General features: G+C 41.5%; 1 protein-coding gene across 3 annotated transcripts in view; it reads right to left on the reverse strand.

Moving 5' to 3' along the window:
* Window positions 1-25390, reverse strand: part of YEATS2 (YEATS domain containing 2) — a 1703429-nt gene that overhangs the window by 55261 nt on the left and 1622778 nt on the right. For all 3 annotated transcript variants that reach the window (XM_044070010.1, XM_044070009.1, XM_044070008.1), the window contains one exon: window positions 21529-21602. In XM_044070010.1, coding sequence (XP_043925945.1) covers window positions 21529-21602 — 74 coding nt within the window. The remainder of the gene's footprint in view (window positions 1-21528; window positions 21603-25390) is intronic.

The raw sequence follows: 25390 nt of genomic DNA on the forward strand, positions 1-25390 counted from the left end.
TCACACAAGTCATATCCACCCCCACCAGAATGGGTAAACGTAATCAAAAAGAAAGTACACTGGACTGGATATTAATCAATAGCCAACCCCAAATGTATATATCAGGGACCATCTCTGATGACCTCAGTGATTACTTTCTCACCTTTATTTGTAAACACAAATCCTATAAACCCCACCAGCCCACCTATAGAACCATAAGAAATACTAAAAACTTTAACCTCAAAAAATTTCAGGATGAACTTAAATCATGCAACTGATCTCCCCTAAAACACCTGCCCCTTGACGAAGCGATTGCCTACTTTAACAATAAATTCCTCTCCATCCTTGATTGTCATGCACCTGCTCGCTCCACTAGGATTAACACTAAAGTTGCCCCATGGCTATCTAAAGAAACCAAATAAAAAATTATAATCAGGAATAAAGCATGGGCTACCTGGCACACCACCACAAAAATTCCTATCGATCAAATTAAATTTCGGCAGTTAAGAAATTAGACTAAAAGCTCTATCTTACTGGATAAAAAAAACTATTACTTTAATCTCCAGCAAAGCAACCAAAATACTCCTCAAAAATTCTGGGCAGGCATAAACTACTACACCCAGGACAAGCCACCACTCTACCCCCCTCAGCCTCTACTGATAAACTACCAGAAGATGTTGCTAACACTTTTAATAGTTTCTTTACAGAAACTATCCAAGCACTAGCTAGCCAGCTACCCTTGAACTCCACTAACACTCAGGATACCAGTCTCAGTACCCAGTCCAACTTTAGCTTCCAACCTGTCTCCACATCTTTGATTTGTAATCTGATCAAAAAACTTAAACCTACCACCCTAGTCGCTGACCTTCTCCCTGCTGAATATTTACAAAAAGCCGCAGATTCTATAGCATTCCCCATTTCCGTTCTAATTAATCAATCCATATCTATCAGGAAAATATCCCATGCGATGCCTCTCCATAAAGGTGGTAGCTCTACTGAATTATCTAACTATAGACCCATAGCTATTATCTTGTCACCACTGGCAAAAATCATGGAAAAGCGAGTCCACAAACAGCTTCTGTAGTTCCTAACCCAGAACAACCTACTGGCTAAATCTCAGCATGGCTTTAGACCACATCACAGTACCACCACAGCCCTCCTCTCCTTCACTAACGATATAAACCATAAAAGACACAATAACAAGATATCCTTAGGCCTTTTTTGGATCTTTCTAAAGCTTCTGATATGGTTAACCACCATCTACTTATCCACACCCTGAAAAAATGTCCCTAGGTCATCACTCCCTTCAATGGTTCCAATCCTATCTCCTCAAGAGACAACAAGCGGTAATATGGCAGAACCATCTATCCAACCTCTTACCCAACACCCTAGGTGTCCCCCAGGGGTCTATTCTGGGACCACTACTGTTTTCCATATTTATTAATGATCTCTACGCTGTCATCCCAAATGCTAACTGCATTCAGTATGCAGACGACTCCACGTTGATCTGCACTGGTACCACCCAGGCTGAGCTGCACTCATGTACTCAGTGTACTTTCAACCTAGTTGAAAACTGGCTTGCCGACTGATGTCTTATTCTAAATCCCAAAAAAACAAAGCTACTACTTTTCTCCCCCACCCAAAAATCTCCGATGATATCTTTCTCCATTAAGTCTAACAATGGCACCATAATCTCACCAGATGTGCACACAAAACTCCTTGGGGTAATTGTTGACAACAACCTCAAATTTGATGCTCACGTTAATAAAATGATAAAATCCATTAATAAAAAACTGGGCTCACTATATAGAATAAAACCATTCCTTACCCCACCTGCTAGGACTGCCATCCCCCGCTCCCATCTGTTCTCCATCCTCTTCTCTGCTTCCCCTATACTTGCCAATTTAAATAAAACTGAACTTAACAGACTCTCTGCGTGTTACAATAGCATAGCTAGATTTGCCACTGGCCTGCCCTACAGAACACATCACTACATAAACCTAAGAAATCTAGGTTGGCTAGAGCTATGTAGGCAGATTCAGTATAACCAACTTATTGTGGCTCATAAAGTACTTAACCAACCTGACAATACACCTGCTTTGAAAAACATCATCTGTCCCCACACCAACCTCATCCAATAGACTTGTAGTACAAACTACCAAATCCAACAACTCAGCTGGTGACTCCATGTTTGCCATCTCTGTAGGCAAAACCTGGAACTCGCTACCTGCTGACATTACAATATACACTACCCTAATCTCAATTGAAGAAAGCCCTCAAGCAGTACTTCAAGACTCAATGGCTATGCCCTTGCGATAAGCCTGAATAAATATTTGGTAACACTGGGGTACCGTTATTATATTGCTGATGTACATCTACTGTACTGTAACTTAGTTTACCAGACGATAGGCATGCTAGATTATTTAAACTACACTCCGAGTGGCTAATAGACTGTGTTTAAATTGCTTGTAATTGTTCTTTAGTGTGTACTATGTCAATTCTGCCTGTATAACTTCCTTTGGAGCTTTTCTCCCTGGGCCTCCACTGAAAATGGACATGTATCCAGTCAGACTATTCCAGTCAACAAATGTAAAATAAAATAAAAATAAATACTTCATTTTATCATGTCCCCATAAATATACATGTTGCTGAATCAATTTGTGTGTGGGTACATAATTTACTGCTATTGCCTTTGTTTTAGCTTCATTAATTTTGTATCCCAAAAAGATATGAAACTGTCTCAAAATGTTCCGCAACACTGTAATGTCCTTTTCTGGCTTTGTCAGGTGCAAAATAATATAATATGCAAATAGAGCCAGCTTTTCTTGACTACCACATCAATGATATCCTTTTCACCTCTGAGTTCCTTATTTTATTTGCCAATAGTTCTAAATATAATGCAAATAACAAAGTGAAAAGAGGACACCCCTGCCTGGTTCCTCTTCTCAAGCAGAAATTATCAGAAAGGACTCCACACACTTAATTTTCACCTCTGATCCCTCATATACTATCCTTATCAACCATATAATTTTATCAGGGAATGCAAATGCTTCCATTTCCCTGCTCATAAAGTCCCAGCTTACTCTGTCAAATGCTTTCGCTGCATCATAACCTACCAACAACCATGGTATTTTCTCACATTCTGTTTCCCTCTGGATATCATTGTTCTGTTAATGCTGTTAAATGTTTGCCTCCTCTCCACAAAACCGCACTGTTCCATATCTATCAATTTTGGTATCACTTTTGCCATTCTTTTAGCCATTATAGACAAACACTTTATAATACTGGTCTAATATTGAAGTGGGCCTGTATGAAGCTGGATCAGATGGATCTTTACTCTCTTTAGGTATTACAGCTACCACCCCTTTCTTCCAGGATGTTGGCACTTCTCCTCCCCTTAAAATACCGTTAAACAAAACTTTCCAATCAGTTTCTCCCTCCTAGTTTCCAAACTTCCACAGGAATACCATCTATTCTTGGGGACTTTCCTACAGATTGGTTATACATCACCATTTTTATCTCATCGTCTCCTATCCCAACTGTTAGCAATTGAGCATCATCTACCTCTAACCTTAGTATATTTAATTCTTTGATAAACATTTCCATTTGTACCTTTTCTTGACTTCCATATTCTCTGCTTTATACAGACTTTCATGGAATTCCCAAAATATTTCTAATAGCTCTACAAGATCTCTTGTTACTTTCCTTGTTACAGGTTCCCTAAGTTTGTGACAGCCCTTTCTACTTTCAGTAGCTTAAGTTGTTGTGCTAAAAGTTTTTGTGCTCTAGAGTTATTATCAAAAAACAATTGCTTAACAACAATTTTTCTAAACTCATGAATATTAGTGATACATTATTGAGGTAATCCCTTATTTTCTCTTTAGCATTCTACAGTTGCTCCTCTTCTTGTTCTGTGAGACTCCCAGTCCCTCTAAATAATTCTTGTTACTTATTAACCATATCTCCCCCCTTTCTCTTATTTCCACCCTATTTTTAAACTCCTCTTTAATTTTATCCCACTCCATAGCTATATTTTCAGAAAAAAATTCTATCTTCTCTAATACCTTCTGAATAATTTCCACTACCCATTCCTTAAATTCCTCTCTTTTCAACAGATAGGTGGGAAAGTGCCAGTGTCTCATTTTTATTTCATTACCCTGTGCTTTTATTTTATTTATTACTGGGACATGATCAGATAAATTTATTGGGTGCATATCAAGATCTTCAATTAAATGCACATGTTCCTGTGAAATGTAAATTCTGTCTAGTGTAGCCCAGTTTTTGTATCGTGGGGAATAATATAGTACTGAATTCACATTTTCCATGCTAAATATTTCATAAGGTTCTTCACAAGTCTACCCTCCTTTGTAATACTTTCCCTTCTGGGCCCACAGACACATCTTCACTGCTGCAAATCAAATTCCTATCCCCACCTATAAGTAATATTCCTTGCTGAAAGCTGATTATTTCTCCCAGAATTTTCTTGAGCTCCATTACAGCAGTTTTAGGTGGAATATAACTACATGCCAGTGTAATCCTCCTCTCTTGCCAGCAGCCCCGTAATACTATAAATCTACCATTCTAATCTTTTTTATACTCTTCTATCACTACTGGGGTTCCTCTCACAATTAATATATGTACTCTTCTTTTCCTTTGTCCCAGGTATTCCGTTGAATAACCATTCTGAAAACCTTTCTTTATCAAATTCACATGTTCAGTTCTTTCCAAGTATGTCTCCTGTATGACAGTTATTTGCACTCTACATTTTTTAATATAATTCAATACTCTATTTTTTGTATTTATCTCCGAAACCACTGACATTTGAAGACATTACAAAAAGCATAATTGTATTAATAAGTTGTTATTCCCACCTTTTATGTAGAACTTTTTGTTAAATGTCTAGCTCCAGCTTTTGTGTTACATGCATACACTGTTTGGCAGGTTGAACTTTTATATATTTCTTTCTTGTCATGTCCATTTGAGCCTATGTCACATCTTACAAAACTTTTTGTTTTACTGGAAGCCCTCAAACAAAAAAACAAATACACTCCCAATACCCCTTAAAACCTATAACATAATACTAACACACAAAATTATGTACATCTTCAAATATTGAAGTTTTACCCTCCTAATAGGAACAAATGTGCCAAACTGACAGCCATACTCTCAAACTTGAGTTAACCTAAAAGAAAGGTTATCCATGCCAAGAAGCATGGTGCAACCTGTGCTCCTATTAAGTGCTGTTTGCTTTTGTCTCATCTTTATAGCTCTCCCACCTGGGAGAGCACCTGAATGCTTTCAGAGAAAATTATCTCCTAGCCAATTTCTCTGTTTCTGGCCAATCTCTCTATCACATTGTTTCCATGGAGATATGAGGACCAGATACAGAATTGCTACTGAGCATATATTTATTTGCTATAAAAAAACCCTTATAACATTCAATATTAATTTTAATTTACTTGCTTTCTCTTAGAACTTGTTACTAGATCAAGCTAAGGCCCCCAATCCAGTCACTCCCATGTAAGAATGGGAAGAAGCACATTATTTTTTTCTTTTGTCATGCTTGTTTAACCAGACTTCTTTTTTTACACTGCACTTCCTACATTTCTTAAAACTGAATAAGGAAAAAAGAGAGAAGGGAGAGAGAAAAAAAAAAAAAAACACGAGCACCTGTTTACAATAGCATCCAAATTACACTTAAAAATAACTGAAAAAATTTACTTTACAACATGCAAAGAAAATCATGCACTATAAAAATAGTACCATTAAGAAAGAATTTTGTCTTACTTACACAGTTAACTTTCTCTCTCCTCTTCCCCTCCCCTAAGTATTTTTCTGAGCATTAATGACATGAAGTAGGGCATACACTTAAGAGTTCCCCACAAGTCCACAAAAGTCAAATATTTCCAAGTTTTCTCATTCTGTCATATTTCACAAATGTAACTATTGCTTTGTAATCCCATATTTGTCAATTTCAAAGTTATTGGTTTTATTTCTGTTCATCTCAATCTTCCAAATCCTGTGTCTGCTTCATTTTCAACATACTCTAGACTCTTCTAGTCAACTCTTGTGCTCCCTTCCTTCTCTCCAACATTTTTCGTGGAAACATCAGAAAAAGGTTTCAGTGGCACAGTCTCAACTGTAGTCTTTATTACCAGAAGAACAAGAAGCAGAATTTCCTACCATTTCACAGCTCAATTTTTGTTTGACAAACTTTCATATTTCTTCCTTAGCATGTACTTCATAAAAAATGATTTTGTTCCTCTGGGGAAGATTATTTTGAAGAACGCTGGGTACAGCAGTTTTAATCTCACACCTGCTTCCTGACAATTCCACAAATACTGGAACAAATTTACTCCTCTTCTGCCTGGTGTACAATGAGTAATCATTCTCCACAAACACACTGCTGTCTCCCACTTTTAGTATGTTGTCCTTCTGACAGTTTTGTCAGAATCAACTCCTTCTGTGGGTAGGACTGCATCTTTACTATTAAAGGTCTACATTGCTTTCACATACCAGGTTTGGACATATAATGTGCCCTTTCAACTAACTAACTCCTACTGTGAAATACCAATGCAGTTGCTTATTTATGCTTTCATAAAATTAATACACACTGTTCCTTCCAGCTTCTCTAGTACAGCTGAAAAAAAAAGTTATGTTCTTACCATAACGTTCCATCTGAGTTGTTGCTTAATTTGTCTTCAACTTGTGGGTCTCCGATCCATCCTCTGATCTGATGCGGCCTTATACTCCAGCCTTGGAGACAAAAGCTGAGCTCCACCTCTCCTAACCATCATGCCCTACTCTCCGATCACCCCTCAGATCAAATCTGCTGTTGACAATAAAACAACCACTACCTAAACACAACTAAGTGTCAGCCACACCATTACAGAATACATCAGGGGTTCAGATGGCACAGTAGTGGGAGACACCCAGGATCTGAGGAAGGAGGGGTGGCAAGGTTGAAGACAAATGAAGCAGCAAAAGTCAGATGGGACGTTATGGTAAGAACATAACTTTTTATCTGAAGTTGTTGTCTTCATTTGGTCTTAAACCTGTGGGACAGAGTCCCCAGCTATATAAACTATGGGTGGTCCTCATGGAAGGAAATTCTGGAGCATGGTAGAGGCAAAGGAGGCCCTACTCCTGGAACAGACATCTAATTTGTAGTGGGATATGAAGGTATTAGAGGAAGATCAAGTAGGTGTTGGGCAAATGTCATCGATAGGCACTCTGGATGAAAAGGCCATGGAAGCAGATACAGACCTAGTGGGCCTTGATTTGATTTGGTAGAGGAATTCCTTTATTAGAATATGCCAATGCAATACATTTTGAGATCCAATTAGCTAGTGTCACTTTAATGACTGGTTTTCCTAATATAGATCTAGCAAAGGAGACAAAAAGTTGGTCCAATTTTCTGAGGTTTTCTGTCCTATCCAAGTAAAAATGTAACTGTGAACATCAAGTAGATGGAGCTTGCATTTTTCTTTGCTTTGAAAACTGGGTAAGAAGACTGGGAAATTAATCAATTGGTTGATGTTGACCTCTGAAGCAACCTTGGACATAAAAGAAGGATTGGGGCAAATAGTTATTCTGTCCTTGTGGAAAACAAGATAAGGGGGTTTAATGGATAAGGCATGAAGTTCCGAAACCCTCTAACAGAGGTGATAGCCACTAAGAAAGCCGTTTTCCAAGACAAGAATTGCAAATCAACTATGGCAGCAGGTCCAACGGGAGTAGAAACCAGAGCTGGTAACACCAAAGTGAGATGCCAAGGGGGTGTAGGATCCTTGACAGGAGGCCGATGGAAAAAGGTGCTCCTCAAAAAAGCCTTACATAATTTTGTGGACGCCAAAGAAGTAGAGTCTTCACCAATATGGAAATTTGGGAAGGTTACCAAGTGCAGCTTGACTACAGAGAAGCTAGCTCCACTGTTAAAGATGTGAGCCAAGAAATCTAGAATAGGAGCAGTGAAAGGGTCTAACTGATGCTGTCATACCCAAATAGAAATCTCTTCCATTTGCTGGGGTAAATTTTCCTGGTAGAGGCCTTATGGGTTGCAATCAAAATCTTCTGAACAAGACAGGACAGCCCGGGAGGTCTAGCCATCAACGAAAGTGGAGTAGCCATGCAGTTAGCTTCAGGCTGAGAACATCTGGATGTTGAGTGCCTGAACCTGAGGGCTCTGAAACCAAAGGATGTATCGGAGAAGGAGAAATATGAAAATGTACAGTTGTGTACACTTACTGTAAATGTAGATGTTTGAGTGCATTCACTGTTGAGTCATCACATTTGAGTTATCTGCCTGCAGGTAGCCCTCAGCCGACCTGAATACCAGAGTCTTCGAATTTCTGCATCGGATGCTGTCGCTTCTTCCTTGACGGCAGGTCATCAGGGGTATAAAACACGCAGCCAATGCCATTACATCAGTTTTTCTTGCCCCAGATGTCAGGTGCCCCCACAATAGGAAGCAATTAAATGGTATGGTAAACTCCCATCAAAAAGCAAATACACAAGAAAAAATAAATATACCAACAAGAAGGAAAGGTAGAGCCAAGAGACGTCAGGGGGCTGGAGGGAGGGAAATCAAGACTGCAACAGTGAATACACTCAAACATCTACATTTATGGTAAGTGTACACAACTGTACTATGTTCTTCATGTTTCACTGTTGTAGTCATCACATTTGGGTTGATTCCCAAAGCTGAGGAAGGGAGGAGGAAGTTAAAGAGCATTAGGGCCAGCTATTAAGCCCTGCAACACTGCAGTGGCAAATCCAGCTCTGGATTTAGAAAAGATAGGCATGTGGTAATGCTTGGTGAAGTTATGTACAGAGCTCCAGGTAGCAGCTTCTAGGACGTCCCTGGTAGGGACTCCTTTGAGAAATGCTGCAGAGGTAGATGCAGCCCTGGTGGAATGTGATCTTACACCCTCTGGGGTAGGTTTTCCATGGTGCTTGCAGCAGAAACGAATGCAATGGGTTATCCATTTGGAAATGGTTTGCTTTGAAATGACCTTCCCCTCTGCCCCTACAGCAAAGCTAACTAGCAGCTGTTCAAATTTTCTGATAGGCTTAGTCGTTATTCGTTCCCCTTTTTTTGTGGATTAAGGAAAAAAGTAGGCAAATGAATGGACTGATTTAGGGCCACAGTAGACACCACCTTGGGCATAAAGGAAGGATTAGTCCTGAGGGAAACCCTGTCTGCATGGAAGATAATGAAGGGTTCCCACTGCCATGAGGGCCTGTAATTCAGACACTCTTCTTTCTGAAGTGATGGCTAGGAGGAAGGCTGCTTTCCAAGAAAGGAATTTCAACTCTGCTGTAGCAGCTGGCTCAAAGGGAGGAAGAGTGAGCTTTTCCAATACAAAGTTAAGGTCCCAGGCTGGAGTGGGAGCTCTCCTGGGGGGGGGGGGTCTTAAATTTTTGGCCCCTCTAAGGAATTGCTTTAGCAAGGGGTGAGAGAAAAGCGGCGGCTCAGTATTATAATGTGCTGAAATGGCAGAGGCATGAATTTTAATTGACGAGAAGGATAGACCCTTGTGGAGCATTTCTGTTAAGTACTGTAGAATATGAGGTAAGCTGGGCACCACTGTGCCCATCCCCTGAGCCTGGCTCCAGGAACAGTATCTTTTCCACTTTTCTGCATAGGATTTTCTAGTACTAGGCCTCCTTGCCTCCAGAATGACATCCAGTACCTGCTTACTGAGGGATGCTAGAGAAGAGCTCAAGGAATTAGCCAGGTTGCAAGGTTCAGGGTTTGAAGCTGAGGGTGCAGAATTTGGCCCACCTGCTGGGACAGCAGGGAAGGGGTGAGGCAGCCGCCATGGTAGTAGCAGTGTCATACTGCGCATGAGGGGGTACCAGTGCTGGCGTGGCCAGTCTGTTGCAATCAGTATTATCCTTGGCTTGTCCTGTTTGATCTTTAGTAGAACCTTCGAGAGGAGAGGCAGAGGGGGAAAGGCATAAACCTAGAGGCTTTCCCAAGTAAAGGACAGGGCATCCACTTTCCAACCTTGACTGCGGGGAGTTCTTGTGCAGAATTTGTTCAATTGGTAGTTCTGAGGGGAGACAAACAGGTCTACCTCTGGAGTCCCCCATTTGTTCCTCAAGAGGTTGAATATTTCGGGTTCTAGTTTCCCTTCGTGTGGGTCCATGAGATTTCTGCTTAAGTCGTCTGCCAGTGAATTTAGTTTGCCTGGCAGGAATTGTGCTTGTAGGTGTACTTGGTAGCTCAAGGCTATGTCCCACACAGCCATAGCTAGTCTGCAGAGAGGATACGAGTGGGTTCACCCCTGCTTGTTTATGCACCACATAACTGTGGTGTTGTCTGTCTTAACCAATAGTTGTCCTGGAAGAATACGGTCTTTGAAGGCTGTCAGAGCATTCTGTACAGCTAAAAAATTTTTTTGATTGATATGCAGGTACATCTGTCTCGGGTTCCATTTGCCCTGAATGCACTGCCCTGCCATGTGAGACCCCCATAGTCTGATTCGTCTGTTGTTAGGGTTTGGGCGGCAGAGGGTAGTGTGAAAGGGAGTCCCTTGTTGTGGTAGCAGGCCTCCGCCCACCAGAGGAACTCTGTCTTTATACAAGGAATGACAGAAATCACTGTTTCCAGGTCCTGAGAATGTTGACACCATAGTTGTTTTTAGATACCATTGGAGTTTCCTCATATGCAGTCTTGCATATGGAATTAGTAGAATGCAAGAGGCCAGGAACCCCAGAGCTTGCAGTATTTTCCTTGCAGACAGCTGGGGTTTTGTGGCCAATAGTTTGAAGTAGGTTGTCAAATAAACTTGTTTCTCCGGAGCGAGGAATGCCATCTGGGAAGTTGTGTTCAAGCTTGCTCCCAGGAATACAATCTGTTGGCAGGGTACTAGTTAAGACTTCTTTTCATTGATGGTGTATCCCAGTGAGGTTAGAAGTTTCTTTACGAATGCCACGTGTTGTAATAGCAAGTCCTGGCTTTCTGCCTGAATCAGACGACTGTCCAAGTACGGGTAAATTTGAATATTTCTCTGCCTGCAAAATGCAATGGCTGGAGCTAGACACTTTGTGAACACCCTGGGTGCAGTAGATAAGCCAAAGGGAAGTGCAAAGAACTGAAAGTGCATGGAGTCCACCCTGAAACGTAGGTATTGTCTGCAGGATCCTCTTATTGGGATGTGCAGTAAAGCTTCCTTTAAGTCTAGGGTTGCCAGCCAGGCACCCTTGGCTAGCATAGGAAGAAGCTGTTGAAGAGTTAGCATTTTGAATTTTGGAACCACCAGAAAGGTGTTGAGAATAGAGAGGTCCAGGATAGGACACCAGGAGTTGTCTTTTCTGGGTACCAGCAAAAGTCTTGAATAAAAACCTTGTCCCCTTTCTTCTGCTGGGGCAGGTTGAATAGCCCTGATACTGAGAAGAGAGAGAACCTGCTGTTGGGCCTCCGCCCACTGATTTGGGGGTAGGTCTGGCCAACCATTTGGGGTTGATAGTGTGTGGAAGTGGAATCTGTATCCTTGGAAAACTATGTTCAAAACCCATTTGTCCTAGGTAATGAGTTCCCAGTTTTTTGCATGCATGGCGAGCTTTCTTCCTAAGGGAGCAGGTAGCTGAGCAGAGCTTGGAAGCTTTAAGGTTAAGTCATTGTGCCATTTTTCCTTGGGGGGGGTGGCTTACTACTCCCTGCTTTGGAAGTGGGAGCACCCCACTGCTTAGATCTGTGCGTAGTCTGAGACTGTAGCCTAGGTGGTCTGCTGTTCCTGGGTTTGGACTGAGAAGGTCTGGAAGGGACCAGTTCTTTGAATGCCAATGCCTACTGAATTTGAGAGGCTGTACTTGTAAGGAAATCTTTAACAGTTTGCATAGATTTAGCTTTTTCCTTCATCCTTTTGAGGACGACTTCTGCTCTGTTGCCAAAAAGGCAGTTTTGGTTTAAGGGAGCATCCAGTAATTTAGCTTTAACATGATCTGGCAAGTTTTGTTCCTTAAGGCAAGCATGTCTTCTAAGTACAGACCCAGTGACAGCAGCCCTGCAAGACGCTGCTAAAGCGTAAAAAACACATTGCAAAGTATATTTACCAACTTGTTCTGCAGAATGCATTAAATGTTGCAATTCTTTGTGTTCAGCAGAGTCAGGAATCAACATCATTTTCTGTCTAAGTAGCCCCATAATATGCTGCTGATACTTCAACATATGAAACTGGCAATTTAAAGCCCTAATGACTGAAGTAGCAGAAGTGTATACCTTCTTACCCCATCTGTCCAAGGCTCTAGAATCTCTATCAGAAGGGGTAAGATTTTTGGCAGCAGCAGCCTTAATGCCTTTTGGTCCTTGGGAAATGGCTTCTGGATCCGCAGAAAGATTCTTGAAGAGGAAGTTGAGAGAGTCAGGCACTCTGTAGTACCTGTCAGGTTTTCTGGGAGCTGGAGGTAAAGTGTCTGGGGTAAGGCTAGATTCCAAGAAAGCATCATCTACAATGTCCAGAACAGGAGGGATAGTTAAAGGCCTGTGTTGAGACAGCGGTAAGAATTCCCTAAGTCTCTTTTTGGCCTCAAAGTAATCCTGGCTTTCCCAGTGGAAATGCTCCCTAAGAGTATGCAAGGTTTCACCAAAAGAAAAATCTTCTGGAGGGGAAGCAGAGGGAATGGAATCCTCTGCATCAGAATCCTCATAAGTAGATAAGGGCAAATCCTGGTAATCAGAAGGAGCAGAGATATCAGATTCCTGATCAGAAGAATCAGAAAGAAAATCAGTTCTAGGTCTCAGAGAGGGAAGACTGGCTTCCCCTAATTAAGGTAATAAGGTCTTCAGCCATTCTAAGCATTTGTTTTTGAGGGATATGGGCCTGACCCTGCGGTTTGGTCGTTGGTTTTCTAGGCATAGTGCGAGTTTTTGGCCTGGATGAAAATTATGGCGTCAGTTTAATATGAATGTCTGTAGGCCTGAATACACCCTCAGAAGCCGGTGCCTGCACATGCTGCTCCAGACCCATCCAAGGTAGAGACATCCACAGGTTCTATAGTCGAAGAAGCATCTCGCGGCATACTGGAATCCAAATGGTTCTCAGTAGAGGCCTGCGAATCTGAAGTAGCGGGTATCAGGGGCTGCAAAAGCACCTGAGTACCGGTGGACTGGCGACTAGCTTAACGGAAGTGTCATCGGCAGTTTTGGATCTATGCGGTCTGTCTCTGTCTTTATCCTTACGTTTTTTCAGATAATCGGTAGTCAGATGGCTTAACGAAGCCATTTCGGAGTACACAGATCGAGTACGAAAGTAATTGGCTGAAAAAATAGCCCGTCGACGAATAGTTCAGGCGTTGAACAAGGCACATAACCAACAGCGAGGGACGTTGTGATCTGGGCCTAAATAGGGGATGCAGTAAGAATGAAAATCTCTGAGGTATTTGTTTTCCACAGGTAAGACAATTGTTAACTTTTACTGACATTGGTTACAGCAAGAAAAAGGACCCCCAATGGGGTACTTATCTTTTTTGAAGACTTTGGGTCTGAAACTTGAAAGCGAAAATTTCAGGAGTCGGGACGACTGGCACTTGCGAACTGCTTCTGCTTCGGGCACTGCAAGGCAAGAAAGACTGATGTAATGGTGTCGACTGCATGTTTTATACCCCTGACAACCTGACGTCAAGGAAGAGGCGACAGCATCCCATACAGAAATCCGAAGACTATGGTATTCAGGCCGGCTGAGGGCTACCTGCAGGCAGATAAACCTAAATGTGATGACTGCAACAGTGAAACACGAAGAACATCATGAATGCAGGATGAATGCTCACAGCTCCAGCAGGAGCCGGGGCTGGCAAAACTCCCAACTGAATATGTGCCTTCAGAAATGTCCTCATCAGCCTGTCCTTTTGTTGTTTGAGTTAATATACTCCTTTAGTATTTTTTTTATTTTAACTAGGTCTGTGTGCAGTCGGCTTATACTTTCAAATAGGTTACTGAAAGTTGTGTCTGGAGCTTGCACTGCTTTTGCTGAACAGCTGCAGAATTTTTCCCCAATCAGTGTTTTTTCCTCACCTTTTATAGCTGATTTTCTTTCAAGCCCTCTGCATTTTCTCTCTGGCATCCAGGCAGTGCACTTACTATCCAGTTATTGAAATTCACCCAGAAACACAAAAGTCTACTGGCCTTCACTTGTTGGGTTTCTGTTTTCACACTGGGAGAGCCAGAAGTATGTGCAGCCAACTTGGAAGTCCCTTCTTAGCAGAAATTCTGAGAAAATGTAGTCGGGTAATTAAACTGCATAATCTTATGGCAGCAAGGAATAGCTGGCTATCACTTGCAGTGAATTCCTTATTCTGTGTGTCATGCTTGAATCTCACTTTTAACACCAGACTCAATTAGAAGCCATAATAAGCATTAACACATCTATGCTGTTGAATTTCTTGTTTTACTATTATGCAAATTTTGCCTCACACATGAATAATGCTACACAAATAGGAGCAGGATTAAGAGTGTTCTTTTACTTCAAGGCTATTCAGAAAGGAATGTTACAAGGCCTTCTTCCTCCTCCTACACACTTACACATTTGGATATTTCTAGGACAGAGTCTAAAGTGGTCATAGGCCCATTGATATTGGATTATCAGCTTGAGGTTTCATCCAAAGGAAGGTAGTTGTAGGTGTGGAATATCAGATTCTCTTTATCTGTCTCAGAAACAAGGGCCTTTTGGTCATCTGTCCCTCCTTTCTAGGGCATGTAATACAAAGATGGCCCTCTCCTAATTCTAACTCTAGGGTAGGATAGTGCTTGCTAGATAGGTATGAAGTCAACTGATGGATGGGCAAGTACCAGCAGTCTGGACTGCTAAAGGTGGCACAGGGACTAGAAAGGCCTCTGAAAGGCCTGGTGTTGCCATCGACTCATGAACCCTAAGGTTACACTCCCAGGCGTATAAGGAGAGATTTTACTACATATCAAACAGTTCTTAAATATCTAATGGCTGAGACTGTCCCTTGAGTCCTGCTGACGTGGAAAGCTCCAATAAGCCCTCTTCAACACAGATCATGGAATCCTGCTGGGCTTGTAGGGAGGTCTGGGGAGATGAGCCCTCAGTTCTGAGTGCTACTACTAAGTAGACAATGTGGGACACTAGGGACCACATGCTATAAGGCTCTGACTGCTACACTATAGGGACGGTGCTGCTGACATCCTGGACATGGCCCACAAGGTGGTCATTATGACTGCAGATTGTGATTCTACTTGGGAAAACAAATTTACCAAGTTCACATATGACATCAATGATGTCACTCCCAAACCAACATAGTTATCAAGAGACCTGGATACCTACAATGACAACACACTATAATTTAACAAACAGGTTTCTATTACAATTTATAAATCATTACACTTAGCCCAGCTACCCTGCAAACGTATTTCTTCTAGATCAAAGAAATCTCAGTTCCCTTCTAGTCAATCTTTCGCAGATACATCTTTGAATATGATGCCCCTCTTTGGCATGCATGTCTCTTAGCCTCTTCCTAACTCAGGTGACCTCAGGTGACCTCAAAGTCAAACAAATCAAACATACTATTTGTCTGCTCCCTGTACTCAGAGTCTCCTTTACAATGACATATGCTCAAGGCTTTTGTGCCACAAAATACTGTAGATCATTCAAATTTTTCTCACCTTCATAAAACCAATGGCTACACAGCTACTCACACCAAAGACGTTAATCTCTATCACGAAATAAACAGCAGTCAGAGGCAGAACAGGTTTCCAGCACAACACGTTCCCCACCTTTGAAAAAACTTCTACTCATCAAACAAAGGAGTACCCTAGCGACCGCCAAAGTCAGTATAAACAATTGGATGGTTTTTCATAAAGTCAACCCTAGGATAGCCTGTGTAGCCCACTTTGAAAAGGTGGTGAGCAGTCACTAGCATATAAACTTCCTCAATAATTGCTCTCTTGAGGTTTTGAGTCTGTTGATCTATAATACTGAAACATTTACATTCTGCCCAAGCAAGACTTTATAACAAATAGGGAATCCAGAATCTAAGCACTGATAATAGTCCAGGAATGGCAGAGTCTTAAGACAAGTGTACCTTCTAATATAACAGCTGTGGGACTTGTGTATGATGGCATCCACAGTATAACAAGCTCATTTTATATAAAACATCCTCTTATGTAGTAGCAACCAACCTTAGCAACTTATCTTTAGTGTTTGAATCACTTTATAGTTCCAGGATGAAAAGATTAACTGCCAGACTGATAGTAGTATATACCTCTTTACCATCAGCAATAACTACTATGCGAATTTCAGCAGACATGCTGCTGCGACATTTAAAAAGCAGACATTACAGACAAACTGCCTTTGAGGTGCCGGTACAGATCTTGCCCATTGGGAGGAGCTTGCTTGCTTTATTTACTTACTAATTACTTAGCATTGTTGAGTGGGTTAGCCCCACTACACAGAACCTATTTTTCTAGGACCTGAGGAAACCTGAGGTGGTATTCATATCAACAACCTGTATATGTGCAAATATCTGTTATTTTGTAGTATGGGCTCTACATTAAATATTTTGTATTTTAATAAAATCTGAAGTACTGCTACTTATGAAGCCCATGCTGGGGTGGTGGTTCCTGGTAAGACTTCAGCAGTCCTGAGTGCCAGTGGAGCAGTAGATCACGGTTTTGCAATGTTTAATATGGCAAAATAAAAAAAGTAAATGAAAATACTGCTTAGTATATAAAGATGGCAAAACTTTTTGTGATTTTTAGGCGAGTGTACACTGAGAGTAAAATTTCCAATTCACAAATCGGGGAACTGTCATAGACAGGTATGGTAAAGAATGAAGGGGATGAACCAAGAAATAACGAGAAACCTACTGGTGAAATGGATTCACAGGGGATATGATGTAAGCTGATCAGTGCAGATAACTTCAGAAACTTACATAAGGGTCTGAGAAGTGTCAACGAACTGAACAAAAGAAACCAGGTAGTAGCAGCAATGAATGAAAACAATAACCACAATTTTTTAAAAGTGTTTATTTGCAAAAGATGTTGAAGGACCATCTGAAATGACATACAGAAAGCAGAAGAAATATTGTAAAAATCTATATGATGGCAAAAAGAAAGAGCCACCAAATGGATACGTATTTTGCAATACAGTGGTTAACACTCTGGACTTCAAATGGTAATGGCTTTTTGCGTACCTAAACAGCCCTTTATATTTAAAATTAAGGTACCTAAAGATCCCTTTTATGATTTACCAGAGGAAGCACCAAACTTTTTTATGGATAAAATACACAAGCAAACTGCTGTTCCAGGGAAACAGTATTTTTCTCCTAAACTGAGTCATTGAAAGAAAGTGATATTTTGAAGCTTCTTCCTGATGATATGACAGCAATGTAACAAAGCAAATAATAAACAATTATTTTGACAGGAAGGTGGCATATCAGTGCAAGCCTGAATGCAACAAATAATAAGATGTATCATTTGGAATTTGCAGAAATGATAGAGAGGACAGTGGGGAATTTTGATAATATAAGATCCAACCAGCAGGACGCTATGGCTTGCAAAAAGACCTTTTGGCCAAGAACTGCAAAGAAAGACTTTGTACTTTACGTAAACGTAAAGGCACTTACATTGGGAGTGTCTTCTGAAATGTACAAGATGTGGAAAAGATCATTTTGGCTTGAGTGCCCTTCTAAAACAGATACAAAGTTAAATACAGGAAATGAAAGTAAAATGTTGCATGATGCTACACTCCCTATTCAGATAGCAGAATTGAGGGTGGAAAATATCGATGGTAATGGGGGGATGAGAACTCCCTAGAAACCTGAAAATTGTAGTACTGCAAGAGACTGCAACTGTAGAATTGTCCTTTGATGAAAACCCATTTTAATAAAAAGCTCAAACTTGTTACTGTGAAAAAGAGAAAAGGCACAGGCAGTGAAAAGGGGAAAATGTCCCTTAAACAATGAATAAGAAAAATAAAAGAAGAAAAAAGGAGGAGGAGGTTGAAGGACTCCAGGCCATCAAGACAAACTGCATTACTGCAAACAGTTTAAAACAAAGCTAATAAGAAAGGGGAGACAGAAGGACAGTCTATCTGTAGGACACAAGTTATATACTTGCCTTAACGTTAGATCTTCAGATCCATCCCCATCCCCTTCAACCTCGGAAATGGTTAGTCACAGGAAGCAGTTGCTCAACACCTTTAAGATACTCCTAGACTCCAGAACTCCTCTCCTAGCTCCTCCCATCAGGCACCATGGTTCCCCTTCTTTCTGTATCAAGTTATCCCCAATAACATACAGGACCATCTAGTATGTTAAGGCCTCAGAGCCACCCTGCAAGATCTGTACCTAGAGAGGGATTGCAAAAGGAAGGCAGTCAGTGAAAAAGATGAAGTGGACAGATATGGAACATGAAGCTCTAATATGATTAAGTATGTAAATTAAGTACCTTACATGACTCAGTCTGTCCACTTCTATGTCAGCACAGAGTCACCAGCTACAATCTCATGGAAGATAAAATACCATGGAATACGGCAAACCAAAAGACTTACTTTGGGATCACATCCAGCTTATAGTGTCTGAAGAAATAATGCAGTGAAGCCCATTCATAACTGCATTCAACTGAAGAATTCCTGAAAAAAAAATTTTGGGAAGCAGACATAGCTCTTGTAGAATGCGATTCAGGTTTACTTCATAATTGTTTACTGAATTTTATACATAAAAAAAAAAATAAAATCCAATAGCCATCAGGACAAAGCATGTATTGACACCTCCTCTACAATTCGTCTGACAGAAAGAAAACAAGCAAATGATCATCCTTGTGTCTTTTTTCTGCCGAAATAAAAATGCAGTTGACTATGAACATCTAGGCAATGAAACAAATACTTTCCCCATTAGAATACTGAGAGAACAAAACTGGAAGCTTGATCATTTGATTAATGTTAGTCTCTGTTGATACACTGGACACAAACGCTGGGTTTAATGCATAAAGAACGCCTATTCCTGTGAATTACAGTATAATGAAGTTGACAGGACAAGGCCTGAATCTTAGAAATCCTCTTAACTGAGGTTACTATCGCAAGAGTTTCCTGTAACAAAAACTTTGGATGCACTATAGCTGCTGGCTCAAACATGGGCAAGTTAACATTTTTAGCAAAATTCAAATCACATGGTGGGGAACAGGTTTCCTCAAGGGAGGTCTGAGTAGAAAGGTGCCCCTCAAAAATGCCTTAAATACTTTCAGGGATGCTAAGAAAAAGAAAAGCTCCTGAGCTTATAAAAAGTTAGAAATGATTGCTAACCTGAAATTTGACTGTACAGAAACTGGACCATTTATAAAAGATATTGCCTAAGAATTGTAAAGCCTGCTAAAATGGAAGCTGAGCAAGAGTGCTGCCCTGATCCATTGCATATAAAGAAAACGTAATCGACTTTACTCCTGTACGTCTATCGAGTAGAAGTTTTCCTGGTATGTCATAAGTACCCTGACTACTCTTGAAGGGACAAAATGTCCTTGGCCATTAAGGTAACTGGAAAAAAACACGCAATTAATTTGAAGGACTGTAGGTCCAATGAAACTTGATGGATGGATAGGACAGAAGACATTTCTAGGGGCTATGCAGTGTTTTTCACAGCAGAGGACATCAAACGTGTCTGGGCCAAAATGGTTATAGGGGAATGATCTCAACTATGTGCATCTTTGCTTTCTGCAGAAATGCCATTTATTAGTGGAAAATAGGAAAAACATAAACAAGACCATCCAAGGATGTTTATTCCAGTGGAGACAAAGCAGGGAAAATATGTGCTGCATTTGCTGTTGTTCATGGATGCAAATAGGTCTCAACAAGGTCTTTCTCACTGGCAAAAGATGTCACTCCCTGCTGAATGACTGAGAGACCACTTGTGAGGTATTGGCTGGCAGTAACTGAGCTTGACCACTAGAAAGGTGGTCTATCCATGGATGTGTATTGTATCAAGAAAGTAATGTGTTAATGCAGCCAGTTCCCATAACTCCCACTGTCTCTGGAGACAGGATGAAGGAGAACATTTTGTCCTGCTTGTTAACTTACTAAATGGCTACCATATTTGTCAAGTGGGTGGCAATCACACCCTGAGGGAAGTAGTCCTACAGAGCTTGTAACAATAGGACTTCCCTCCTCTCCAGGGGCAATGTGCAATGAAGTCTCCTGTTGTTACCACTGAACCCACAGGCTTCTGATCTTCCTGCACTCCAACACAAAAAGCGAGTATGCTCCCTGTTAAAACACTGATACTAAATGGTGGCCTCCTAATTCAAGAATTTATTTTTTAGAATGGCAAAAAAGGAGAATTTTTACTCTGTACTGATGTGTATTTGCAAGAACTAGAGTGGGAAGAAATCAGGCTTCCCTTTTATATGTATGCCTTGGTTAATGGAAAATGAGGGTCAAATCAGAAACAAAGAAAAGTGCTACATCAAAGACAGGGTAAGTAGACACACTGCGCATGGAAGTGCGGCAAACTCCCCATCTGAAGTGTTGAAAACAACACCTCAAAGGAGGCATATTACTACCCACAATAACTTTAAATACATTTTTGCGAACTTCATAGTTCAAACACACAGGCAAAATAAGTAAGCAGAAGAGATCAGCAATTAATGAAGCAGGGACTACAACTTGTTTCTTAACAGTCAGACAAGTTTAAAAGTAAACGACTTGAAAAACAATTGCCTTGCTTGTAAAACAATTTAAAAAGTCCACATAAATGAAAGACTCACTGTTTTCCATGGTGCATTTAAGGACATTTATTATAATTTAGAAACCAAAACATGACGATTAAGCAATTCTGTGCACTAATAACAAATATGGGAAAATGCTATCACATACTAAAAATAATCTGCTGCCAGTCTGTAAAGCAAGCCCGTCTGCAAAGCAAGTCCTTTCATTAAATCCACTCCAAGGGGTATTAAAAGATCAAAATAATGTTTTAAAGAAACAGCGTATGTTTTGGAGGTACAAGACGGGACTTTATTATGAGAGGAGTAATCTGCTAGTATAATCATTACTACCAATATTATTAAACAAATTTAAATGAGAACAGGAGCTACATCAAAAGGAAAATGTCAAATGAAAGCACTAGATTAGGAACAAAAAGTGTCTGTAATATCAATGTTTGAATGGGTTGAGAAAGTACTATTCTGCACATTTGTGCTCTATTCCCTCCGTCTAGCTCCCTTGCAGCATAAAGAATCAGAAAGGATTTTGCTAAACATAATGCATACTTGTACTGAACTGCGCTTCTACCCATAGACATTTAGGCTGCAATAAGTACAGTAAAATTTGTCTCATGGAATGTACAAGGAAATTCAAACAAATGTTGGTAATGGCTAGAGGTCACAGTAAGATATTAGCCAAAGACAAATCAGATGACGGGTAGCATATGTCAACATTTAAATGCAATTCCCCTGTACATTAATCTGCAACTCAGAATCTCAGTGTTAATCTACCCAACATAAACAGTAATTTCTACAACACAGGACAGCCTCTGCAGATGCCCTGTAAATCAGAAATACATACAGCTAAGACTCAAAGGAAAAGAAAATACCTATGATGTGGAACCTTCTGTAATGCTATTGCCAGTGCTTCTCTCAAAACGTCACTAACAAACCGTTCTGTTGCCTAAAAAAACAAATATACATGTAAGAGTCTAAGATAAAGTTAATATTGTTTCTTTAGCTTTGATAATAAACATAGCTACTTGTTAATACTTCAGATATATTTTACAAGTAATATGCAAACTTAACTTTTTGTGTGCTATAAATTTGTCAACTCCTTACCATATCTGCACCACCTGCAATGTTTCTTGCTGTCTTTGGCATACTGCTTATAGTTTTGGTGTGTAAGTCAACTCTTCTGGTGGTCTCTTTAGGTATTAAAATAATTCAGGTTTGCTCTAGAACAGTATACATGTACATATGAGAAAAAAAGAAGTTATGTACTTACCATAACGTTCCATTTGAGTAGTTATACTTCATTTTCTGCAACCTGTGGGTATTCAGATCCATATTGGATCCGAGCCGGAACTTATTTTCGAGCATCTGCTCCGAGCTCCTTCCCCTACCCATAATACACCACCATCTCTTATCTTCCCTCAGATCGAGTTTGCTGCAACTATACACTTTAGCAACTCAACTAAATAAACCTAACATGTTTATCCATATGAAAAGGTCAGGGGGACGGAGGGTGGGAAGGCTGCAGAAAAATGAAGTATAACTACTCAGATGGAACGTTATGGTAAGTACATAACTTCTTTATCTGAAGTAGTTAACTTCATTTTATCTGCAACCTGTCCCCAGCTACTCAACAAATCCTGGGAGGCCCTCATGGAAGGATATTCCTGAGCACTGCAGAGCCAAAGGATGCTCTCCCTCTGGAAATCGGATCTAACTTGTAATGGGAGATGAAAGTACGTGAATTTGCCCAAGTTGCTGCTGCACAAATGTCATCCAAAGGAACCTTGGACCAAAAGGCAGCGGAAGTCGCCATGGATCTGGTAGAGTGAGCTTTAATCAGACCAGGAGGAGAAAAACCCTTGACTTTGTAAATATGTAAAATGCAAAGAGTGATCCATCTGGCCAAAGAAACCTTGGAAATGGCCTTTCCCAAACGAGGTTTAAAAAATGAGACAAATAATTGATCAGACTTATGGAAGGGTTGTGTTCTATGAAGGCAGAAACAAAGTTGTCTATGAACATCTAACAAATGAAGTTTATATTCACCTTGGTTCTGAAAATTTGGAAAGAAAACGGGTAGATTAATTGTTTGGTTTATGTTTGATTGAGATGCTACTTTGGGTAGAAAAGAAGGATTTGTACGGAGAGAGACCCTGTCCTTATGGAAGACCAAATAAGGAGGCACGGCAGACAAAGCCTGAAGTTCAGAGACCCTCCTAGCCGAAGTAATAGCCACTAGGAAGGCTGTCTTCCAAGATAAACACTTTAAATCCACTGATGCTGCAGGTTCAAAAGGAGGAGTTACTAATGACTGGAGAACCAAAGTAAGGTCCCAAAGGAGGAACCGAATCTTTGATGGAAGGACGCAAAAGAAAAGTGCCTTTTAGAAAGGCTTTACACAGCCTAGAAGAGGACAGGGCAATCTTACTTTCGCCGACATGAAAATTAGAAATGGTTGCCAGCTGTACTTTCACCGTGGAGGAACTAGCTCCTTGCTGAAATATACTAGTCAAGAAATCCAACACCGCTGGAACAGGGGATGTAAAAGGATCCAGGTTTCTCTCAGAGGCCCACATAGAGAAATGTCTCCATTTACTGTGATAAACTTTCCTAGTGGAATCTTTAAGAGAAGCCACTAGCATAGATTTAACAGGGGATGAAAGACTGGGAATCCTGGCAATCAAGTGAACTGGAGCAGCCAAGCTGTCATCTCGAGACTGTCCAGATTGGGAGGGTAGGCACCCGAAGGATGAGAGATTACATCCAAGCAGGGATCCAGAATCCACGGAGGAGCTAGAAGATGAGACCAAAGGAAGGGGAACCAAACTTGATGTGGCCAGAATGGGGCAATGAGGATCACTTTGCACCCCAGTCGGCAAGCTTTCTGAAGAAGTTTTGGAATGAGTGGTAATGGTGGGTAAGCATACAGTAACCCGGGGGATCTAACATGGACTAGAGCGCCTCTGGGGACATCCCCTGGTGAGGGAATCAGAGCGAAGAACTCGCTGCACTTTGCTTTGGAAGGAGATGTGAAGAGATCGCAGCAAGGCTGTCCGCATGCAAGGAAGATCTCCGCTACTGACTGTTTCAGAGACCACTCATACGGCATCAGAATAGCCCGACTCAATCTGTCCGCTAAAATCTTGGAGCATCCCGGGATATGCGTTGCGATCAGAAACCGACCGGTGGAAATTGCCCACTCCCTCACTCTCATGGTCACACGACACAGAGGGTAAGATCTGGTACCCCCTGTTTGTTGATATGCCAGACAACCGACATATTGTCTGACTGAATTGCAATCGTACCCAGAGGAAGGACAGTGTGGAAGTCTTTCAACTCTAAAAGCACTGCCCTCTCCTCCAGAACATTTATGTGCAACTTGGTCTCTATCTGGGACCACGTGCCTTGGACCGTCCTTCCTGAACAGTGCCCCCACACCTGAATTGGGAGTAGTCCGTGGTCACTGTGGCTTGGGCTGGAGATGACACGAAAACATCCGGTGAATGAAGCCACCAAAGGAGAGACGTCCTGCAGGTGTGACTGATCCTTATTGGAAAATCCATGGGCAGGTCTAGCCAAGACCATTGGACAGCTAGGGTCCATTGAAGGACCCGCATGTGAAGACGTGCACAAGGGAGAATAGAGATCGCAGCAGCCATGGAGCCCAGGGCCCAGAGAACATCGCTCACCTTTGGAAATTTGAGGTCCACGATTAGAGCGATGTGGTACCCGAGAGGTTTAAGATCCTGTCTGGCGTTAAGAAGACTTTTAGTTGCAAAGTGTCTAGCCGTGCCCTGATAAAATCTAAAACTTGTACTGGTTGCAAAAGGGATTTGTGAACACTGACTGTAATCCCCAGCCGATCTGCCAAGAGAAGAAAAAAGTCTCGGGCCAGACAAAGAAGATGCTTGGCGGATGCAGCAAAGAACCAGTCGTCCAGGTAAGGAAATACCTGAATTCCCTGAAGCCTCAGGTGAGCTGCTACTACTGCCATTACCTTGGTAAACACCCTGGGGGCTGTGGTGAGACCAAAGGGTAGAGCTCTGAACTGGAAGTGACTGGCTCCCAGCCGGAAGCGAAGAAACCCCCTGGAGCTTCTGTGGATCTTGATATGGTAGTAAGCATCCTGGAGGTCTAACGAGCACATCCAGTCGCACTCTCGGAGATGAGGTAGAATGGACTGTAGGGTCACCACCCGGAACTTTTGTTTGGTGATAGACAGGTTCAAGGTTGACAGGTCTAAAATGGGCCTCAGGTCCCCCGCCTTTTTTGGCAATAAAAAGAACCTGGAATAAATGCCTAAACCAGACTGGTCAAGGGGGACTGGTTCGATGGCTTGTTTGTGAAGCAGCTTTGAAACCTCTAGAGCTGTAGCCTCCCTGTGAATTTGTGGGACATCCGGGAGGCATCTTGTAGCACTTGGTGGGGCAGTAAATGGGATAGTGTAGCCTTTGGATATTATTTGTAGCACCCAACGATCTGCAGTTATGGACTCCCATGCCGCTGGGTGCAAGGACAATCTCCCCCGGACTGCCTCCAGAGGAGGACAGTCAGGCATCCCCTCAGGGCTGCTGCGTGGGCTTGTCAGAAAAAGGTTCTCTAGACCCGAAATTCCTGGGACTCCCTCTACCTCTGGGTTGGCGTCGATCCTGTCCCCCTCTGCCTCTGGAGGATGAGTTGTCCGGCAACTCCCCAGAAAACAGATTTCCAGAACCACATCTTCTTTTGCCCTCT

This window comes from Protopterus annectens, chromosome 4.part1, assembly GCF_019279795.1.
Source record: "Protopterus annectens isolate FY-2018-M chromosome 4.part1, PAN1.0, whole genome shotgun sequence".
NCBI classification, from domain to species: Eukaryota; Metazoa; Chordata; order Ceratodontiformes; family Protopteridae; genus Protopterus; species Protopterus annectens.